Source organism: Sarcophilus harrisii, chromosome 3, assembly GCF_902635505.1.
Source record: "Sarcophilus harrisii chromosome 3, mSarHar1.11, whole genome shotgun sequence".
NCBI lineage: Eukaryota > Metazoa > Chordata > Mammalia > Dasyuromorphia > Dasyuridae > Sarcophilus > Sarcophilus harrisii.
In genome coordinates, this window is record NC_045428.1 from 233,062,825 (window position 1) to 233,084,936 (window position 22,112).

At 32.0% G+C, this 22,112-nt stretch overlaps 1 protein-coding gene across 2 annotated transcripts in view; it reads left to right on the forward strand.

Annotated features, from left to right (window-relative positions):
- Window positions 1–20,339, forward strand: part of DSCAM (DS cell adhesion molecule) — a 683,895-nt gene extending 663,556 nt beyond the window's left edge. The window contains exons 31-33 of one of the 2 annotated variants that reach the window (XM_031959191.1): window positions 4,121–4,318; window positions 6,280–6,582; window positions 19,890–20,339. In XM_031959191.1, the coding sequence (XP_031815051.1) occupies window positions 4,121–4,318; window positions 6,280–6,582; window positions 19,890–20,233 (845 nt within the window). In that variant the 3' untranslated portion in view covers window positions 20,234–20,339. The remainder of the gene's footprint in view (window positions 1–4,120; window positions 4,319–6,279; window positions 6,583–19,889) is intronic. The other variant, XM_031959192.1, reaches the window with a different exon arrangement.
- The last annotated feature ends 1,773 nt before the right edge of the window (window positions 20,340–22,112 follow it).

A 22,112-nucleotide genomic window follows, 5' to 3' on the forward strand; every position in this document is an offset into this window, starting at 1 on the left:
CTAATGTTGAAATCATTAATATTTTACCTCAGATTGAAGTCAATCCTTCAATAATCAAATTTCCAATACAAGAGGTTTTGAATACTAGTTGACAGTTCTCATGAGGAAAAGAGCCTAATACTGATTCTATTCCATTTGAGACTAACAAGGCAGGCAGTCTACTACTCATAGAAAAACTGACTGAAATTTTTCAGGTTCTATGGCAAAAGAAAGTTATTGCCCAGAAATTGAAGTATGCCTCTATTTCCCATCTCTATAAAGAAGAAATAGGTTGTCCTGTGACAGTCACAGGAATCTTTCTCTTAGTCACTTATGGCAGAATTTTGGTCAGATTCCTCCTTAGTCAGCTGATTGTTCATTTGGAAGATAGTATGCCCATATCAAAGAAAGTGTGATGCTCTGAGCAAAGAATTGTGGCAGCTCAAAAGAAATATGAAATTCACAAATTAAGAAACTTCTCCCTTCCAAATGGTCATTAAAAAATATTTGTGCCTGACCTCTGATAGAGTCTTCCAACTTGTATAGATATTAGCAGCCACAGTCACACTGTGCTTGACCTTGATACCATATAGTTCATTTGGTCCTCTTTGATTATGAAATGCAAGCAAAAACATTTGTGAAAGTCTTAGTGCCATTTTAAATTTTTAAAGTTTAAACAGCTTAAAACTACACTAGCTCTAAAGCTTTTAGTAGCTTAAAACTGCACTAAGTTTTGGGACATTTTGTATATACATACACATATATGTATATGTGTTCATATAACAGAGACCCTACATGTAATATGGACTTTTTAGAGGTACCCCACCCCACATTTCTTAAGAATTTGGACTTTCACCTTTATGTATAATAGCCATGGTTATATAACAAAAAATTGTAAAAAAAAATAATAATAATAACAGCTAAATAATAAATAAGTATATTCATACCTATATAATTACATGTTAGGCATACTTTTCCAATACTTTCACCTAGACATAAGTGTAACTATTTCTTTAGGTTGACTTGTAACATCATGCTACGCTAGTGACTGGCCTGATGGTTTTATTTCCCTTTCATTTACTGACTGTTCTCTCTTCTCTTAGCCCTCTGTTAGTAAATACTATGGGTTCCATCAGGATCATTATAGCCTTTTGTGGAAGATATGAAAAAAATAATGAGTACCTCTATCATAATTCCTGAATTTTTAATCACCTAACCTTGGAGGTTAAATTAGGTAATCAAGATTTCTTAAAGATCTTATTCTATATGATTATCTAAGTATATTATGTAAACTAACTGAATCATATATATTGACCCCATAGCTTTTGAAAAAGCACTTGATAAGTAAATAATGGTGAACTCAGATCTGTAGCTTTCTATACTTACCAGGAAAACAGTCACTTCCAAAAAAATCGAAGCTTCAGCAACTACAAAAAGTAGAAATCAATGATATAAAAGACAGAACAGAATGCTAGTTCACATGATATAGCTTTAGTTTCATAACTTCTGATTCATAAAATCTTTTTTCATAGAAAAACAAGAATAATTGTAGTATAGATCTTGATGCCAACAGCAGAAGTGTTGTACACTTATATATACTACATAGATTTCCCCAGTATATATATGTGTGTCTAATGACTCTATGAGTGTGTGTATGTGTGTGTGTGTGTGAGTGTGTACATGTATACTGGGACAATTTACATATACATACATTATAGCAGGAAGGAATTTGTTTAAAGGACTAAATATTTTGCCCCTTTCTCAAAAACTCTAAAATATGAATTGAGGTTAAGAAATAAATAATAACAATCAGTGAAGACCTCAATATTGTTTAAAATTTGTACAAATGTAACAAAGGACACAATGGATAGGACTCCAGGCCTAGAGTCAAAAAGACCTATGTTCAAATTCAGGGTTAACCACTTACTGGCTATGTGAACCTAAACAAATCATTTAACCCCATTTGCCTCAATTTCCTCATCTATACAATGAATTGGAAAAGGAAATAGCAAACCAGAGCAGTATTTTTTCCAAGAAAACACCAAATGGGGTCAGAAAAACTCTGATATTATTGAAACAATTGAATAACAACAAGTAGAAAGAAAAACAAAACACAAAGTATAGAATTAAATAAATTAGTTGAAAAATTTGGTTCAAAGACTTATAATGACATAATTGGAAACACTAAGAAAAATATCTCTCTCTCAATACAATATGGAATTTTTACAAATATTCACAATGTAAAAAGGCAGATATAGTAAACAAATTATTTACATATGAGAACACAACAAAAATTAAATCAATTCAAGAAGCATAAATCAAAAAAGGTCCAAATTGGAGACTTAAAAATGAAATACCAGATAAAAAATAAATCATAAAAATAATTATAATTATGTGACAGAAAATTACAAATTATGGGAGAAAGTCATACACAAACTTATGAGATGCTGCTTTAGTGGATAAAAGGTGTAGATGGTAATGGATTATATCCCTAAAAAGATACATTAACAAAATAGAAAATAATTAATTAAAAGTACATTTTAAAATTAGGAAACAAATAATTTTTAAAATCAAGACAAAAATATTGAAAATTAGGGGAATATATTGAAAATCAAAAAGCCTATGGAAATAATGAAAACTAATATCTGCTTCTTTGAAAAGAATAACAAAATTAATAATCCAATTTGATAAAAAAAAAGCAGAAAATCAAATCAACAAAACAATAGATTAAAAAGGTGAAATCAAATAAAATAAGAAAAAGTAGAAAGAATTTCTACTATACATTGGAACCTACTCTACATATGATAATAAAGATAACACCACAAAAAGAAACAGAAGAATGCCTACAAAAATGTGAAATCCCCCCAAAAAAAGACCAAAATAAAACTCAATCTCAGAAAAGGCAACAATTCACTTTAAGGAATAGGTGAATCTTTAAAAAACAAATCTAGGTGCTGATCAATTTTGAGATGAATTCTATCAATTTTTTAATTTAAAGCAGTTACACAAATTATTCACAAAATTTGAGAAATGAGGCAGTCTAATAGAGTCCTTTTATGAGACAAATATAGTTCTAATATCTAAATCAGAAAAGTTTAAAGCAAAGAAGAACTAGAGACCAATATCATTAATGAATCTTGATTCAAAGAATTTTAAATGCTATCAGATTATAGAAATTTATCCAAGAAATCATTATGATGACATTGGATGTATACAAGTGATGCAAGGATATTTCAGCATTAAAAAATTCAACATAATAATATAATAAACAAAAACATCCCAAACCAAATGATTTTCTCAATATTTTTAGAAAATGAAAATACATTGAGGGAAAAAAATTATACTCTCATAAAAAAAAACACAAAATAAGTATGGTAATTTTTGTTATCATGACTAATGTTGCTATTGTTGTTCAGCTATTTTTTCAGTGATATCTGATTGTGACCTCAATTGAGATGTCCTTAGGAAAGGTACTGGAGTGATTATCATTTTCTTCCCCAGCTCATTTTATAGATGAGGAAAATGAAATGAACTGTAGCAAATGATTTGTTCATAGCCAAATAGCTGGTACCTGACCAGATTTGCATTTCTTGACTCCAAACCTAGTATTTCAATACTATTCTACCTATAGAATGCCCATGAATAATATCTGTCTAAAACCAAAAGTAAGCATCATATACAGGGTGACACACTAAAAGCCTTCTCAATCAATAGAAGTTAGAACTCCTCTACTATGATTTGATATAAAATAGCAATAATACAAAAAAAAAGTTTAAAACATACATATAAGCAAATAACAAGTAAAAATTATTCCTATTTCTTGAAGATATAATAGTATACTGAGAAAATCCAAAGTATAGAATACTAATTTATACAATTAAAAACTTGAACTAAATAATAAACCACAAAAATCAAAAGAAATTCTTTATAAAAATATAATATAGCAAATAATTCGGGGAATTAAATAATAAAAAGATCAATACCATTGTAAATTATAAATTCTCTTGCATCACTATAATTTTTTATCCCCATTTTTCTTCTGTCTCTCATGTGATTTTTTTAAGCTCCTTTTTGAGCTCTTCCTTGAGTTCTTTCTGGGATTAAAACCACTTCTTTTTCTTTGTGGTTTTGCTCTTTACAGATCCAACAACGAGGAGAAATGCAAAGGGTGGACCCACAACTCGGAACAGATATGCCAGTCAATGGACTCTCAATAGGCCCCACCCCACCATCTCAGCACACACTCTCACTACTGATTGGAGGTTACCAACTCCGAGAGTCACAGGATCAGTGGACAAAGAAAGTGATAGTTACAGTGTCAGTCCTTCACAAGACACAGGTATGAATACCATTGCTCTGCTGCTCTTTGACTCTCAGTAAACATAGTATATTGCAACCAAACTGAAATAACAATATTTGATCCACAAATTGTTCTTATTTTTCAACATGATCTTAAAGAGAATTTGAAAATTCCAAAACAGTTTGTAGTCTATTTATGACCACATTTTTTTAATCTTGTAATCAAGAGTGAATAATCACTACAAAGTAGATCAAGAAAAGAAACATAGGTGCCATAGAGTTTTTCTAAAAGTACAAGAATGATCACTCTTCCTCCTTCTCCCTTTTAAAGTTTTCTATGGAAATATAAAATAAAATTAAAACTGCCCATTGGAACCAATAAGGAAAAATAACATTGTCTTCTTAGAAGAGAAATAGAGGATTTAAAATATGGAATGGAGATACATTTGTTTGTCTATTTTGCTTAAATATTTTTATAAGGACCTAGAGATGGGTTTCCAGTTTAAGGAAAAGACAGTGGCATTATAAACAAAAGGAAACAATTTTTGAAAAAAAAAAAAAACAGGTTACTCCTATATAACTACACATTTTTCTGTTGGTCTTCTGAATTTATATATATATATATATATATATATATTATATATATTTATATATATATATATATATATACACACATACAGTGAAAACTAACTCACAAGGGTAATATTTGGTCTACTCTCAGGATTTAATGCAAACCTTCTGAGTTGGATTAACTCAGAAAGTGACTAAATTTTAAAGTAGTTTTAATTATTAAATAAACCATTCCCCACAAATATTTATCCCAAAGAATTCATTTCTTCCAGGAAATAATATCAAAGAATAGTACTCACCAGGCACTAAATATTTTTGTTAAGTAGTATTTTTATTCTTTTAAATATTTTAAATAAATAGAACTCAAATAAGGGTAATTTGAATGTACAACTTGAACTTTACATATGAATATCTTCAGAAATAAAGTACAATAAAGTACAAACAGGGAGCAACTTTATCATGAAATTTTCTTTTATAAATGCTGATTTTTCTTAAGTAACTTTCTTAGAATTTTGTGGAAGTAAATTCAAAAATTGAATTAAAATACATAGTTTCAACAGACAGTTAGTAATTCTTTTATTTAAAAATTAAGGCATTTTTCTTTATTGTTATCTAGCCAATAAAATGAGTTTAAAAATATGAAGATAAATTCAAGAGTATGATCATCAGCTTTCCCAGAAAAAAACTATTTGAAATACCCAAGCATCTTTTTCAAGTCAGAAATGCACTATAAATCACATTTACTTCCTCCTTCCTTAGCAAGGACTCTTGGGAAGAAAATCAGTAGCACTCTTCTTGCTCATGCTACTTAAAAATATATCCTTGTTAAGTCAGAAGTAGACTACAGACAGGAGACATTATTCTAAATTTAATACTTCAAGAATTTGTGATTTGATTCCTTTACCTATATACATTACAACCAATCTTCATTTTCATGCATCATCTAAAGAATAGCTATATCCAAAAAAAAAAAAAAAATCATTATGTTGCAGCTATTCTAGCTCCAAATTTAGCTAGGCCACTCTCCTGGAATATAGGTATTATCTGTCACTGATCCTGCCAAAGTTTTATTTTGCTGTCAGAGCCTTCAAGAACTCATGATTACTACTCTGCTGGTAGTGATGAGGCATCAAATTTGTTTGTTTGTTTGTTCTTTTAATTAAAAGATAGTTGTTAAAAGTCAATAATCATTAAATTAGGAAAACTTTTAACCTAGAATCTTCTCACCATAGAAGAGTTAGATTATATTGAAATATTTATTATGTGAATGAAATGATTCATTAATTCACTACAATTTATTAAGCATGCCATAAAAAGCATAGAGATTATTTACATGTTTCCCTGTCATTCATATCTATCTGCATTTCTATGAAAAATTAATATATTATCTGTAATATAAGATCATCAAAAGTTTTGTTATCTTTTGCCTAGATCGAGCAAGAAGTAGCATGGTTTCCACAGAAAGTGCCTCTTCTACCTATGAAGAATTAGCAAGAGCCTATGAACATGCCAAGATGGAAGAACAATTAAGACATGCAAAGTTTACCATTACCGAATGCTTCATATCAGATACATCTTCAGAACAGTTAACGGCAGGGACTAATGAATACACAGACAGTCTGACCTCCAGCACCCCTTCAGAATCAGGAATCTGCAGATTTACTGCATCTCCCCCTAAACCTCAGGATGGAGGAAGAGTAATGAATATGGCAGTTCCAAAGGCACATAGGCCAGGTAAGAAAATGTACTTAGCCATTCTTGGGGGAAGCTTGATTTTTGACTTTTATTTCATGGTTATTTTGGATGTTTAGAGTAAGCTATTCCATAATAAACAAGCAAACAAAACAGGTGAATAAAAAAATTAAATTCAGCTGATGAATCAAAACTGAAGTTTATTACATTTCATTTGTGAAAACGTTTGTCCATTGATCAAAATGAGAATTGGAGGGAAAATACATTCCTGGTTATGCAGTGTTTGGAATGACTAGTGGACCAAAGCTTAAAATACTTAACTATATAAATATCTGACTATAATTTGGACATTAAGATATATAGATATAGATATAAATATGAAGGTTTGGAGGGAGAGGCAGGAAGGCAGTCAGTCAGAGATAGAAGAGACAAAGAGACAGAGACACAGAGATTAATCTATATTACTCTAATAGCTAGAGCTAGGCCATCATGTTGAATATACTTTTATTTCTCCTGTTGCTCATTTTTAAAAGTTTCATTGATTCTGTTTCTAAAATATATCTTTGCTTTAAAATAACTACTATTTTTCTGTTCTTATGTCATGAAGGCCATTTTACTGAATTCTACAAAACCATAATGATAAAAATTCATTTTTATTAATTGAACAAAGGGCAATCCTAAATGACTGAAGATATGTGCCAAAAATGGCAAAGAAAGATGGTTTCATGTATTTTTCTATTTGTGTGCCTCTTGAGTAGAGGATAGTCTATTTGAGATTTGAAAGTGGCTATATTTTTCCTAGAATTTTTAGTGCAATTTCATAGCTAGCATTGTTTAACAAGGCATTCTTTGTAAGTATGGGACATTGGTATATAAAATGGGGAAAGATAATCAAAGGATCATAAAATCACAAAATTCAGTTTCTTTAAATATAACAGAGATGATAGCAACAACTGTCTTAATAAATAATATGGAAAGAAAGGAAGAATGTAGAAATGGACAGATAATCATTCTTAGAATCAAGAAGACCTTAATTCAATCCTATCTTTGACATCTACTGGCAGCGCTACACTAGGCAAGCAAATGACCTACTCACCTTTTTAAGACTAAGTAACTAAACAATTATCAAGCTTCATTGGTAAGGAGAATTTGCTCCAAAGAAATTCACTCTAATGATGAAATCCTAAAGGTAATATAATACTTTAAGATTTTTGAAGTACTTTACATATATGTAAACAGCTCATGAGCTCTTTATGTAAAATTTTTGAAGTCAATCCCTAGTAAGTCTCCATCTTTACTACTACTTTCTTGATCTATACATGTAGAGAGCTATACAGACCTCATAAGTCCCTATTATTTGGAAAAGAGAAAGCTTGGGGAGGATAAAGCTGATTGTCAGTACTCAGAAGAAGACAAGGAAGCCAAATGTACTCAATATTTTTCTGTATTTATGCAGAGTATAAATATAGTAGTATTGTGCCTATCTATGCTAATTATTCACCTATACTGAATCAATTCTGGCTTCTCTTTCACCTTCATTTAGGATAATGGTAATCAGTTAATTAATAATGATTAGATTAATCATATGATATATGAATAAATAATATAATATTTAAAGAATGCATAATCATTAAATTAAAAAGTTATTAAATAATTTTTCTGTGCCAGACTTTGTGCTTAAATCCTATGGATATAGATACAAAAAGTAATTAGTCCCTGAAAGCAAGCATATAAAACAGATTTGTAAAATGTGGCCCATGTCCATAATAATTAACTACTTAGAAGAATAGTTATGAAGAGATTTGTGCAATCAATAACAACAACAAAATAACAACAAATTTCTTTTTAAATGTCCATAAGGAGATAAGGAGGTAAGAGTGAAAGTACAAGTAAAAGGGAAGTGATGGTAGAGGGAAAAAAATAGTCTGAAACATTGAGGACCAAATCTTACAAAATTCTGTCTAAATTAAATAAAAATGTATTGTGGAACTGAATTATGGAATAAGATGACATATAAAAAGGGAAGGTGAGAATATAGAGGGCAATACCTGATGTGATGCATTCAAATCAAAGACTAACTAGGCAGAAAAAATATCCCTTATATGCACTCAGAGCTTATAAGAGAATGAACTAGGAGACAAAATCAGGGATTTTAAAAGGAGTAAAGAAAGAAGAGAGATCTCATTTCAGTAGCTGAAGGGGATGATACTGATGAAATGTTTCTACAAAAAAGTGAGATTCCATAAAGGGAGATGGAGATTTTTACAATGGATATTATCTTCAGGAATCTGGGATTTAGAGCACTCATCCTGGCCCATGAGAAGGGGATTTAGAACATTTTGTGGCACCTAATTTCCAGTAGAGTGAGAGAGTATGGATGCAGGAAAGAGATTTTAAGAAAATAGGAAAGAAGGACCTAGAGAAAGGCATAGGTCAATAATGAACAAGACAATTAGAGATATAGAAAAATTCCTACCATGGGCTAATATTCTATCACCTGCAGAAACTAATATTTCTGAGAGTTGGTCATAACATAAAAAGAAAAGAAGAAAGATAAAAAGAAATAATAGGAATTTTTAAGAAGAGAAAACAAAAAAATAAGTATCTAAAATTTTGAGGAATACAGAGATTAAAGAATGACTAAATAAGTTGTAAGCTATTTGAGTCATGAATCAAAAAATAAAAATCCAAAGGGAAAATCAATTATGAAGAGAATAAAAAAAGAAAATATTTTCAGAAAAAGGTACACTAATTGATGAAACTAAAAGGCAAAGTGAGAGAAAAGAATTGTACTTGATGGAAAAAAGAGGAAAGAATTCAATGGCAAAAGAAAAAATAGAAAGAAAATAAGGAAAAACTCCAAAATTAGGGATTATTCACTTGTAGAAAATATTTATTCACCTCTAAACAAAAGGGAAGAAAGAGGTCTTAGGGTAAATATGGAATAGAACTAGGGAGAATAAAGTTACTAAAGTTAAAATATATTAAGCTAAAATATTTGAAATTAAATTATGCTATATTTGCAGAGTAAGAAAGACAAATCCCAAATCCCTTTTGGAGGGAGAGAGATTGGAGAGAAATAAAGGAAAATAGAAACCGAACAATTGATAATTTTAAATATGAATTGGCTAAATAATTCAATAAAAAGAAATATACCATGTTCCATATGCATTCAAAATAGATACAATCTTAATATTTAAATGGATATATAATCTTAAATTAAAGATATATTATAATAAAAATTAGAAGAAATGTATCACATACCTCTCCCAGATATTAGCAGATGCATCCTTAATCAAAAAAGGATAGAAGCAAATATAAAATATTAAAGACAAATAACTTTATTAAATGAAATCTTGTTAATTAAATGAAACTGAAAAGCTTTGACAGAAACAAAATTAATGCAACTGGGATAAAAAAAGAAATTAAATGGAGAAAAATTTTGTATCAAATTTTTCTGATGAGGTATGTTATTCAAGATATATAAACAACTAACACATAATGTGTGTCTACATATATGTTTATGTGTTGAATGTCATGTTTTACATATATATGGTATGTTAATATAATAAAATACAAAGAATATTCCTCAGTAGATAAATGCTCAATTTACATGAATAAACAGGTCTCAAAGGAAGAACTGCAAACTACAAATAACTATATGAAAGAATGCTCCAAATCACAAATAATTAGAAAAATTAAAATCAAAATAATCCTGAGACGTTTCATATCTTGAAAATTGGGAAAGATGACTAAAAAGTGGAAAAGTCAGTATTGTTGGATGTACATTAAAGATTAGACACTATGAAAGAGTAAAATTGTTTGGGGAGGCAATTTGAAATCATACAGATAAAAATCACCAAAATGCCCATATTTTTTCAACCCAGAGATTTCATAATTGAGTTTAAACCCCTAACCCTAAAAGAGTCCCAATAAGGCCATCAATAAGAAGAAATAGCAGTTCTTTTTTTGCAGTGATGAAGAGCTAGAAACAAAGTATATGCCTACCAGTTGGAGAATAGCTAAGCAAATTGTGGTACACAAATATAGTGGAATATTTTTATGTTTTTAAAAATGATAAATGTAATGAATACAAAGAAACATGGAAAGATTCTATAAATTTATGGATAATTATGTGGACAGAATCAAGAAAAGAATATACATGGCAATATAAACAGAAAGAACTCCTCCCTCCTAATCCTTTTCCCCCATTAAGAAGGTACATGCAAAATCATGTTGTGAAAAAAAGTAGACTCTACCACACCCCATCCTCCAAAAAACTCAAGAAAAATAAAGTTCAAAAAGAGGATGCTTCAACCTGCATTCAGACACAATCATTTCCTTCTCTGGGGACAGATAACATTTTTTATCATAAGTCCTTCAGAGCTGTCTTGGATCATTGCACTGTTAAGAATAACCAAGTCATTCACAACTGGTCGTCTCACAATATTGCTGTTACTTAGTACTTAGTACATTTCCCTTTGCATGAAGGAATAAAAGTCATCCTGCTCATCATTTCTTACAGCTCAATAGTATTCCATCAAAATCACATGCCAACACATATTCAGCCATTCCCCAATTGAAGAAATCCCCTCAAGGAGTACTGCTATAAATATTCTTTATATATTGAGGTCCTTTTCCTTTTTTAAAAACCTCTTTTCATGTGGTGCAGTGGATAGAGCACCACCCCTGAAGTCAGGAGGACCTGAGTTCAAATCTGGTCTCAGACACTTCTTAGCTGTGTGACTCTGGATAAATCACTTAACCCCAATTGTCTCAGGAAAAAAAAATTGGGGTTACAGAGCTAATAGTGGAATGGCTAAGTCAAAGGATATGCATGGTTTTATAGTCCTTTGGGCATAGTTCCAAATTTCTCTATAGAATGGCTGAATAAGTTCACAATCCCACCAACAGTGCATTAATGTCTCATTTTTTCTCACATTTCTTTCAACATTTGTCAATTTTCTCTTCTAGCCTATTAGCTAATCTAATAGATATGAGGTAGTATCTCAGAATTGTTTCAATTTGCATTTCTCTAATCAATATCATATGGATATTGACTTTATTATTATTTTGTCTGAAAACTTCATATCTTTGGATCAATTATCAGTTGAGGAATGGTCCTTTGACTAAGGTCCTTATATGTTTAAGAAATGAAGACTTTATCAGAGAAACTTGCTTCAAAATTTTTTTCACAATTACTATTGCTAACTGTATTCCCTCTCTCCCATTTTTCTATTCTCTCTCTCTTTTTCACTGTTCCACTCAAAAGTCTTTTGCTTTTGACTACATCTTCCCCCAATCAATGTTTAGGACCTTTATAGGAAGATACCAGTGGAGTTGGAGTGATCCAATCATTTAGAATTTCAGCTTGAAATTATGGAAAAAAAAAGATTAATCTGTCCCAATATATGGTCAATTTTTGTGTAGGTGCCATTTTCCATAAAGAAAAAAGTACACCCACTTTCTAGTTCCATTTAGCTTTCTACAGAGGTCTAGCATATCTAGCTTTTCTAAAATTCTATTTATATCCTTAACTTCTTTCTTTGTTATTTTTATGGTTAAATTTATCTCATTCTTTGAGGAGAAAATTGTGGTCTCCCATTACCATAGTTTTGCTATCTACTTCTTTCTTTAATGCACTTAACTTTTCCTTTTAGAATTTGGATACCATGACATTTGATGCATAAATTTAGTTTTAATCCTAGCTTCTTTGACTTCTACAATCTCATATTCTAGGATTTCTTATCCTTTAATGTGGAAAGTGATAGATCTTATGACTCAATGATATTTGAGTTGTTTTTCCTTGCTGCTTGCAATATTTTGTCCTTTTCCTGGGAGCTCTGGAATTTGGCAATAAAATAAACCTCCCAAGAGGAAGTTTTCATTTTGGGATCTCTTTTAGGGAGTGATTACTGTATTCTTTCAATTTCTATTTTGCCATCTGGTTTTAAGATATAAGGGCATTTTGCCTTGATACTTTTTTGAAATATGATGAAATAAGGTTTTTTTTTTTTGCTCATAGCTTTCAGATAGTTCAATAATTCATATACTATCTCTCCTCAGTCTATTTTTGGGCCAGTTTTTTATAATATATTTCATATCCTATTTTTTCATTGTTTTAACTTTTTGTTGTTTTTTAGTATCTTATAGAGTTCATTGCCCAGTTCTAACTTTTTAAGAATTATTTTTTGCCTTCTTTCCCATTTGACCAATTCTGCTTCTTGAGATTTTATTCTCTTTAGTGAATTTTATTTTGCCTCTTTTACTATTTGTTCAATTCTATTTTCTAAAGTGTTATTTCCTTCAGTATTTATTGTGCCTCTCTTATGAATCTATTGTTATCTTTTTGTAGTTTTTCTTGCATCATTTTCATTTGCTTACTCAATTTCCCCTTTATATTTTTTATTTGATTTTTAAACTCCTTTTTTAGTTTTTTCAGGAGTTCTTGTTGGGCTTGTATTCAACTTACATTTTTCTTTAAGACTTTTACTGTAGTTGAAATTAATATTTTCTTGACAATCTCTTTCTTGACTTTTAACTTCATGTTAAACTTGGTATTTGCTCCCATGGTCCAGTCCATGCACTGTCCTAAGTTTCAGGCCTTTCTTGTTGTTTTCAGAGCTACCTCTGGGAGTATGTTGGTTTGCAGAGAAGAGGATTTGGGGAGAATTCAGATGATTCCTTCTCAATCCACCATCTAGGGATTTTACTTCTTGAAGTTCCTTCTTGCCTCTCTTATGTCCTAGACAGCTAGTTTTAATGCAGTCATTTCAAGCTATCCTTCTAATTCCAGTCAAGACCTTTTTTTTTTTTTTTCATTCTCATAAATTTGTAAAAATTGAAAAAAACTTTTTTTGGACTTCATTTAATAAATTACCAACTTAACACCTCTGTTACCTGTCTCTTCCTCCCTCTTCTCATGGGGGGTGGGGGTGGAGGAGGGGGGCACACATAATGGCTTAGGTATAGCTGAAGACTTCCCACAAGATATTGATTCATATAGAAAACCTGAAACCACTTCACAAAATGGAATTCCTCTTAAGTGTGTGTATGTATATATATATATATATATATATATATATATATACATACATACATATATATATATATATATATATATATACATACATATATATATATGGGGGTGAGGGAGTGTATACATATATTCATATGTAAATATTTATATATACATATATAAATATGTATATATATATATGTGTGTGTGTGTATGTGTATTATACTTAGTTTAAGTTAGTACCACTTTAGTTTTTGTAAATCTATGTTTTCCCCCCAGTGTGACTTCTATATAAATGAGAAGTTAAAGAAACTCCAAGAATTAATTTTGAGAACCTGTCTACTGGGGACACAAAAAAATGTCACTAGTTAGTTTTATGCATAATTGTTTTCCTTCAGATGTGTCACAAATAAAGGTTTAAAGTTTTCAGCAAGAGGTGACAAACAATGATGACAGAACAGATGTTAAGACTTCCTGCGAGTTGGAAAGATCATCATGTCTTTGTACTTTAAAAATATATAAATCATCTCATATAACAAGCCAGGAATAGAAATACGATTCTTGCACACAAACCCACCTCTATCAAGTTCTTATTACTTATTTAGGATGTTTTGAAGTTGAAGTTTGAGAGTGAAGAATGAAATAGCAAAAAAGATTTGTTACTACACTGCAACATTAATATTAAATTAGAAAAATGCTAAATCTAATTCCAACTTGAAATTATATACATACTATTATTGACTAATCCTTTGATAATTAAATTTTAGTGGATTTTGCTTTCTATATCTGCTTCTCTCTGTCTGTTTTTCTGTTTCTCTCTTTCTCTTAATATAACGAGAAAATATTTATCTGTTCATGCACATAAACATGCATGTTCATGAAGCCCCATCCATTTACAGGTATCACCTTCATTAGAAACGTATCTTTTGACCCCCCCAAAAAGTGACCCACACACACATACCAAGAGTTACAACTATTCATTCCACTGTCTTGTTGTGAAAGCACATGACAGGTGTTCTGATCAAGATTTAAGTAAATTTGTCTTATCTTTGCCATCTGACAAAAGTAATACTCCAAATAATTTTTTGAACTCACAATTTTAAAAAAGGGAAAAAATAAAACTTCAGAAGAAAAATTCCATAGGAAAAAGGCAGATAGTTTTTTTAATTAATGTATATTGATGTCTTTTACTTTTATAGTTTAGCTATGTATGCAGTTTTATACCCATAGTCCCAGTGGTATTCTGGGGCCAACTCAAACCATCTCTTAAGAACCTATTATTAAATTGTTACATAAGAATTTGGAAGATACTTTAATTCAGGCCCTAATTTACTATTACTGATTTCTGGACTTAAAATAGTGATAGAGAAAAAGTCAATAATATAAAATAATCTTAAAGGTCTGTCATATGAAAAAAAAATTTAGAAGAGCCAATTGTTAAATATTTATCTTCACACCATTGCATAATTCCCAATCTCTATAAGAGAAGAAAAGGAGATGGCTTTCTATAATTTCCTTTATGAGACTACTTGCTTATTATAATATTTCAACATTAAGTTTTAATTTTGATTTGTGATTTGATTTATGGTTCTTTCTATTTACATTGTTATCATCATGTATATTATTTTCCTGACTTATTGCCTTTAATAATTTTTATCTTAATTCAGGTTTGTTGTTGGGGAAAATAAGGTACTTTAAAGACATTGAACAATTAACAAAAGGAGATTTATTTTATCCTAACACCTATGTTATTCAATGTTATTCAATAAGGATACAGTGGAAGTCCAACTTCTCTTCACTTAGAGAAGTTGCCTATCTATGAAAACATGTCTAGTCATCAGGGCAGGCTATAGTAAAAGATATGATGACTCCCAAGGTCTTCAAGAATCCAGCAAGTCTACTATTTCCCCCATAGTTGGGATTTTTTGTGCTTTAGATGGCCATGAAGCTATATCAGAGAAAAACAGTAAAACAAATCTGACCCAGAAATTAGTGCAGATGAAAAATCTTCCTTGCCTTATCTTTGTCAAATGCCAACCATGTATCCTCGAACTAAGTCTATTGGAAGAAACCCTTTCTAGGAAAAAGGAAGACCCTCCTGAGAGCACCCCCATTCCCTATAATATATCCTATTATCCAATAAGTACCAATTAAATTAGAAAAAATAGTGGTCCTCAGGAGCCTATTGGCCTCAGGGTCCACCCAATGAAGAGGGAAGTTCTAAACTGTGAACTACAGTCTTCAGGCATCAACTATTTGCAAAAGGTACTAATTTAACATCAGAGCTACCTAAGAAAGCACAATATTGAATGTACCATTTCCATCTATCAATAGAAGGCAAGACAATGTGAACAGCATTTATTAAGCACTTACATCAGAAGATAGCTATGCGTTAGGGATGCAGTGCAAGAGAGAACTCTCTGTCCATCATAATGTGACAATATGAAAGAAAATTCAGATTAAGCTAGAGAAGGACAAGAAAGGTATAATAGACTCCTTTCTAGGTAGAAACAAACTGTTCCTCATTAATATCAGTTGAGAAATGAAAGGCAAGGAGCATTAGAAAGAATCATAATTCACATTATTCATTTGGAACCTAAAAGAAGACAAAACTGTCCCCGAGACCTGGTTGACCTGCTTTCCTTGATGCATATACATAGCTAATCTCTCAGGTATCCAAGAAAATAAAATATTTCTTATCTAGTGATGGAGATAAAAGGAAGCTGAAATATTTCGTTATATTAAATCACTTCACAACAATCCCTTACAATAAGATAGATGCCACCTAAATGTGTACAGTGGACTACAAGGACCTTAACAAACCCTATCATCATGCCTATTTCTAAAGCTGCTTTGTCTTCTTTTAGGGAAAGCTAATCCATATTCAGAGAGGGAAGGAGGAAGAACATGAGTTGTTCTATGTTGGGAATGGAGAAAAAGAAGTTGAATCAGGGTACCATTTGGAACATATTTGTCCTATCACCAGTTTTGCATCAGTCCATGAATATGTTTCTCTGCTTCCCTGTATTCATTATGCTCATTTGTTAAAGCAGAATAGCATTGCAATACAGCACACTGCATTAATGTACCATCACTTATTTCATAATTCCTCAAATAATTGGCATTTATTTTGTTCTTTATTATCACAAAATATTATTCTAAATATTTTTATATATTTTGAAAGAAGGGAATTTTAAAATTTTTGATACTTTACCTCTAGCACCTAGTAATGCCCAGCAACTAGTAAGCATGTAAATATTTTTATTAAAGTAAATGACTATCTTGGGGAGGTATGCCAAGCAGTGGAATGTTGAGGTCATAAGATATGAACATTTTAGCCGCTTGATTTGTTTCAAATTGTTTTCTGAGATTGTTGTATCCATTTGTAACTTTACCAACAATGTATTACTGTGACTGTCTTTCCACAGTCCCTCTAAAATTGACTATTTTGGAGCACTTAGATGGCATAGTGGATAGAGCATTGGCCCTAGAATCAGGAAGATCTGAATTCAAATCCAGTCTCAGACATTTAACCTTTCCTAGCTGTGTGACCCTGGGCAAGTTACTTAACCCAAATTGCCTCAGAAAAAATAGTGATTCCCATCTTTTATCATCTTTTCCAATATTCTGCTTATGCAATGAAACCTCAGAGTTATTTTAATTTACAATTTTTAATAGATAACATTTATATAGTGTTTACTTTGTGCCAAATATTGTGCTAAGCACTTTGCAAATATTTTCTCATTTGATCTTCACAACAACTCTGAGAGATAGGTGCTATTATTATTATTTCATTTTGGACTAGCTACTGTGCCACCTGGCTGCTAGCAGCAGCAGCAGTAATAGTAATAGTTGTTGTTGTTGTAGTATAGTTGTAGTAGTAATTGTTATTGTAGAAGAAGAAGAAGAACAAGGAGGAGGAGGAGGAGGAGGAGGAGGAAGAAGAGGAAAAGGAAGAGGAGGAGGAGGAGGAGGAGGAGGAAGAGGAGGAGGAGGAGGAGCAGAAGAAGAGGAGGAGGAAAAAGAGGGGGAGAGGAGGAGGAGGAAAAAGGGGAGGAGGAGGAGGAGGAGGAGGAGGAGGAGAAGAACAAGGAGAAGAACAAGGAGAAGAACAAGGAGAAGAACAAGGAGAAGAACAAGGAGAAGAACAAGGAGAAGAACAAGGAGAAGAACGAGGAAGAGGAGGAGGAGGAGGAGGAGAAAGAGAACAAGAACAAGGAGAAGAAAAAGGAGAAGAAGAAATGTGAAACATTTTTTCATGTGGTTCTTGATAGTTTTCTTTTATATGGAGTTCTTTTCACAACTGTTTGTTCATATCCTTTTTTCACATATCTCTTGAGAAATGAAGGTTTATTCATTTCTATTAATTATATATTTTTGTGTATGAGGGGTTGATTCTAAAAAATTGGGTAGGAAAAGGTAAAAGAGAGTAATTATAAAATGGTGTGTGAAAAGAATAACTAATAGAGGAAGCAGGAGGTGAAGGGCTAGTAATATTGGGATCTTTTTCTCATCCAAATGAAAAAGGAAGCAACATGTGCATTTGGAAGGGAGTAGAGGTCTTCTGAATATATGGAGAGGTAAGAAAACTGAATAATAGGGTGGGGGTACTTTTCAAGGGGGTGTGTGAATTGGCATTTTGAGGGGTGAAGATAGAGGAGTTGGGGAATTTGAGGGAGGGAGTATGGGGATATACCACATTTGTAATTTTGTTCCATAGAGGCTAGAATTGCCTCCATTTTTATCCTTATTTTTCCTCTACTCTTCAGTCTTACCCTATCTACTGATTCTTTCCCTGCTATCTATAAATACAACCAAGTTTACCCCATCCTTTAAAAAAAAATCCTCATAGTTTCCACCATCCCTACTAATAATTATTCAGAAGGGTTCAGGATCTGTTTTGGCACAAACTTACTTTTTATCTAAATCACTCAATCTCTCCCTGCCCCAGGTGTACGTATCTTCATTGGTAGGGAAAATTTCAAAGAATCAAAGAGCTGGAAGAGACATTAGAGAACCTTGGGTGCAACTTTCTCATTTTATAAGTGAGGAAAGTGAGTCACAAAGAGTTAAAGTAACTTAAACATTGATATTGTAAGTATCAAAGGGAATGCTTTGATGTAAGAAACTATGGCTAAATTTTGTGAATAGATGGTTTGTTGTGGGGGGGGAGAGAGATTCAAAGAAAGAATAATCATTCCAGTTCATTTCTCCTTCTTCTTTTACTATTTTACCTTTAATTACTATTCATACCCAATTGGTTCCTCTGAAGCCTAAGACAGACAAGTTATCATCATCATCATCATTTGTAGTCAGTTTCATAGGGGCAATATTTTTATATCACAATTTTTTTCATCCATTTACTAATCAGTAAGCATCTACTTTATTTCCAGGGTTTTTGTATTTATTTGGGGTTTTTTGCTGCTACAAAAAGTGATGCTATTAATATTTTGATATGAGACTTTTCATTTTTTTATTTCCTCTATATAATGTGCCCAGTGCTAGAATCTGTAATCAGAGGTTATGAACAATTCAGTGATATTTCTCACATAATTCTAAATTGTTTTCCAGAACAGTTGGAACAATTCATAGCTTAGTGCACTTGCTTTCTACAATCCTATTAGTATTAGGTTTAAGTCCCAAGACCTGGTAGTTACTATGTGACCAGTGGGTCTCAGTCTCCACATCTGAAAGAATATGTATGGTATCTGAAATATAGTAGGGTTACTGTGAGACTCAAAAGGTATCCACACATGTATACATTCACATATGTATATATTTATATAAACATATAAATATATACATATGATCCCTTCATAGACATATATATGACATATATATATAATCTACTATTGTACCATTTTCACCATTTCATTATTATTACCCTCAACTTTGTAGTAGAAGATAAAATTACTGCAAAATGAGACTTTGCCATTCTTCAAGGTAGGTGTGAGAAATATGGCTTCTTGTTTATTCATCATTCCCAACCCTGGGTTCCTTTTTTGTTTCGCTCAAATGTTAATAGTTTTGATTGTTATATTAGGCAGGTTTTTTTAATTTTTAGGGTGAATCCAGTTTTCTTCTCTGCTATGATGTTCCAAAGACTCTGACTGCCTCCATTTTCCTGGTTAAATTACAAGACTTGAGAGATTAAACAGTAACAAAAAGGCATCTATTATTCACATGTATAGTGGAGAAATACAGTTCTATCACTTGATCTGTGCAGATGGGATTCATGCCATCCAACTTCGTGAGGAAACTGATATGCTTGTCTGGGAACTGTAATTATGCCATGAGCTAACATCCTATTTATTCTGTTTTTTGCTCTTAGGTGACCTCATTCATTTGCCTCCTTATCTTCGAATGGATTTTTTGTTAAATCGAGGGGCCCCAGGCATCAGCAGAGACCAGAATTTAGGACAGGCTTGCTTGGAACCTCAGAAAAGTCGAACCTTGAAGTGTTCCACAGTCCTGGAACCTATTCCAATGGAGGCATCCTCATCCACAAGAGAAGGACAGTCATGGCAATCTGGTGCTGTGGCCCCATTACCTCAGAGAGAAGGAGTAGAACTGGGACAGGCAGCTAAAATGAGCAGCTCTCAAGAATCGCTACTGGACTCTCGAGGCCACTTAAAAGGCAACAACCCCTATGCCAAATCCTATACCTTGGTATAACAAGCAGAGTATGGCTGGACAGTGGCTGTAAATACAATTAAAAACAAATTCAATTAAAGCTACTTTTTTAAGAAAAAACTGGATTCTGATATTTATAATTAAAGAAAATTGTCAAAATATTTTAAAAAAAGGTAAAAAACAAACAAAAAAAAAAGAAAAGAAACCACAGATACTTCAAAGACTCCCCTGCTTTTTTTCTGTCTGAGTGTGATCTTCATCTGACTGGGCATCTGATGTTTTTGGGTAAAAGAAGTCCGGTTTTCTGATCTTCACAGGATGTTGAGTTTTTACTGATTTTTCTACAAAGTGCATGGGGGACAAACCAAACATTCTGGCTGGAAGTCAATCACACAAGATTAAAGAAAAACAGGGGGTAATCACCTTATTTGTGGATTTTAAGGGACATTGATTTTAGGGGAAGGAAAAGTCTTTAATCATGTTTGCACACTTTTTTTTTTCCAATTAGAAAATGGGTCCTCAATTGAGCTTTTTGTTGCTGTTGTTGTTGTTGTTACCGTTAATTAGAATGAGTCTTGTCTGTGAAGGGGGGAGGGGAGTGTTAATTTGGTTTTTTTTTCCTTTTTGTTTGTTTTTTAGTTTAACCAGAAACTTTGCATTTTGTCTAAATGAAATAAACAAAAAAAGTTGTCTGTTTCTGATGTATTCTGGCATTTCCTAGTTAGACAAATGATTAAGACTAAACCTGGCACCTTATTTAGTGATGCAAAATGAAAAGCACCACTACTTATACTGTCTCTGGGTGCCACTGAGATTTATAAGCAACACAGAAAAAATGAAGTCCCTGACATCAAGTAATTTGCATCAAGCCAAAGGGCCCCATAGTAAACTCTGTCACAACTGAAAATTAGAAGAGCCAAGACAAGACAGTTGGGCACCATGGGCAAAGTACAGATCTGCCCATAAGGGTAACTCCAAATTATGCTCCCTCTGAGTATGCACACCAGAGACTTTGAGTATTTTTGTAACAAATGTAAAGTGATTTATCACAAAATGAATCATTCTGTGGTGAGCAGAATATCCTAGAATTAATAAAATGTCTATTTATACAAATATTTTAAATTATCCTTCATTGATCTCTTTTTTCCCAATCACAATCCCACATTGCTATTTAGGCACATGGTTGTCTTTGTTACCATTGATTCTAACAATAATGATTAGGTATTCTAAAGCCTCAATCTCAGACACTTACCAGTTGTGTGACCCTGGGCAAGTCATTGTTTGCCCCAGCTTCCTAATCTGTAAAATGGACTGAAGAAAGAAATGGAAAACCATTCCATTATCTTTATCTAGAAAACCCTATGATGGGGTCATGAAGGGTCAGACAATTGAAATGCCTGAACAATAGCATTCTGATGCCTTATTATTAATATATTCCTTCCCCTTCTCCTCATGCCCACATTCCAGTCCTAGCCACCAGTTAATGGCTGAGGAATCAATAACATTTAGCTTCCAATAATCTAGCCTATTCTATAATGAAGTCCACATTTACCTCATTTTCTTCAACAGTAACCCTAGTAAATAGAACCAGAGTCTCAAATAAACCAAATGCTATTTTTTATTTGTATATTGGGTCAAAATTGGGCCATGTTGTGCCCAGAGAAAAAACTGATCACAATAAATATTGTTTATCTGAAGACTAGGTTTGTTCATATTGTTAATCTTTTCAAACCTAAAAGGGTACACTTTTGGTTATTTAAAAAATCAATACTTCTTCCTTGGTTCTTTAGTATTTAATGTTCAGAGTGCTTTGCAGCAAGCTCCCTAGGAGAGGAACAGAATTAATACTTTCCTTTCACAAATTTCATTTCATTTCACATTTCACCTAAAATCTCTAGAAGCATCACTGAAATCTTTTTGT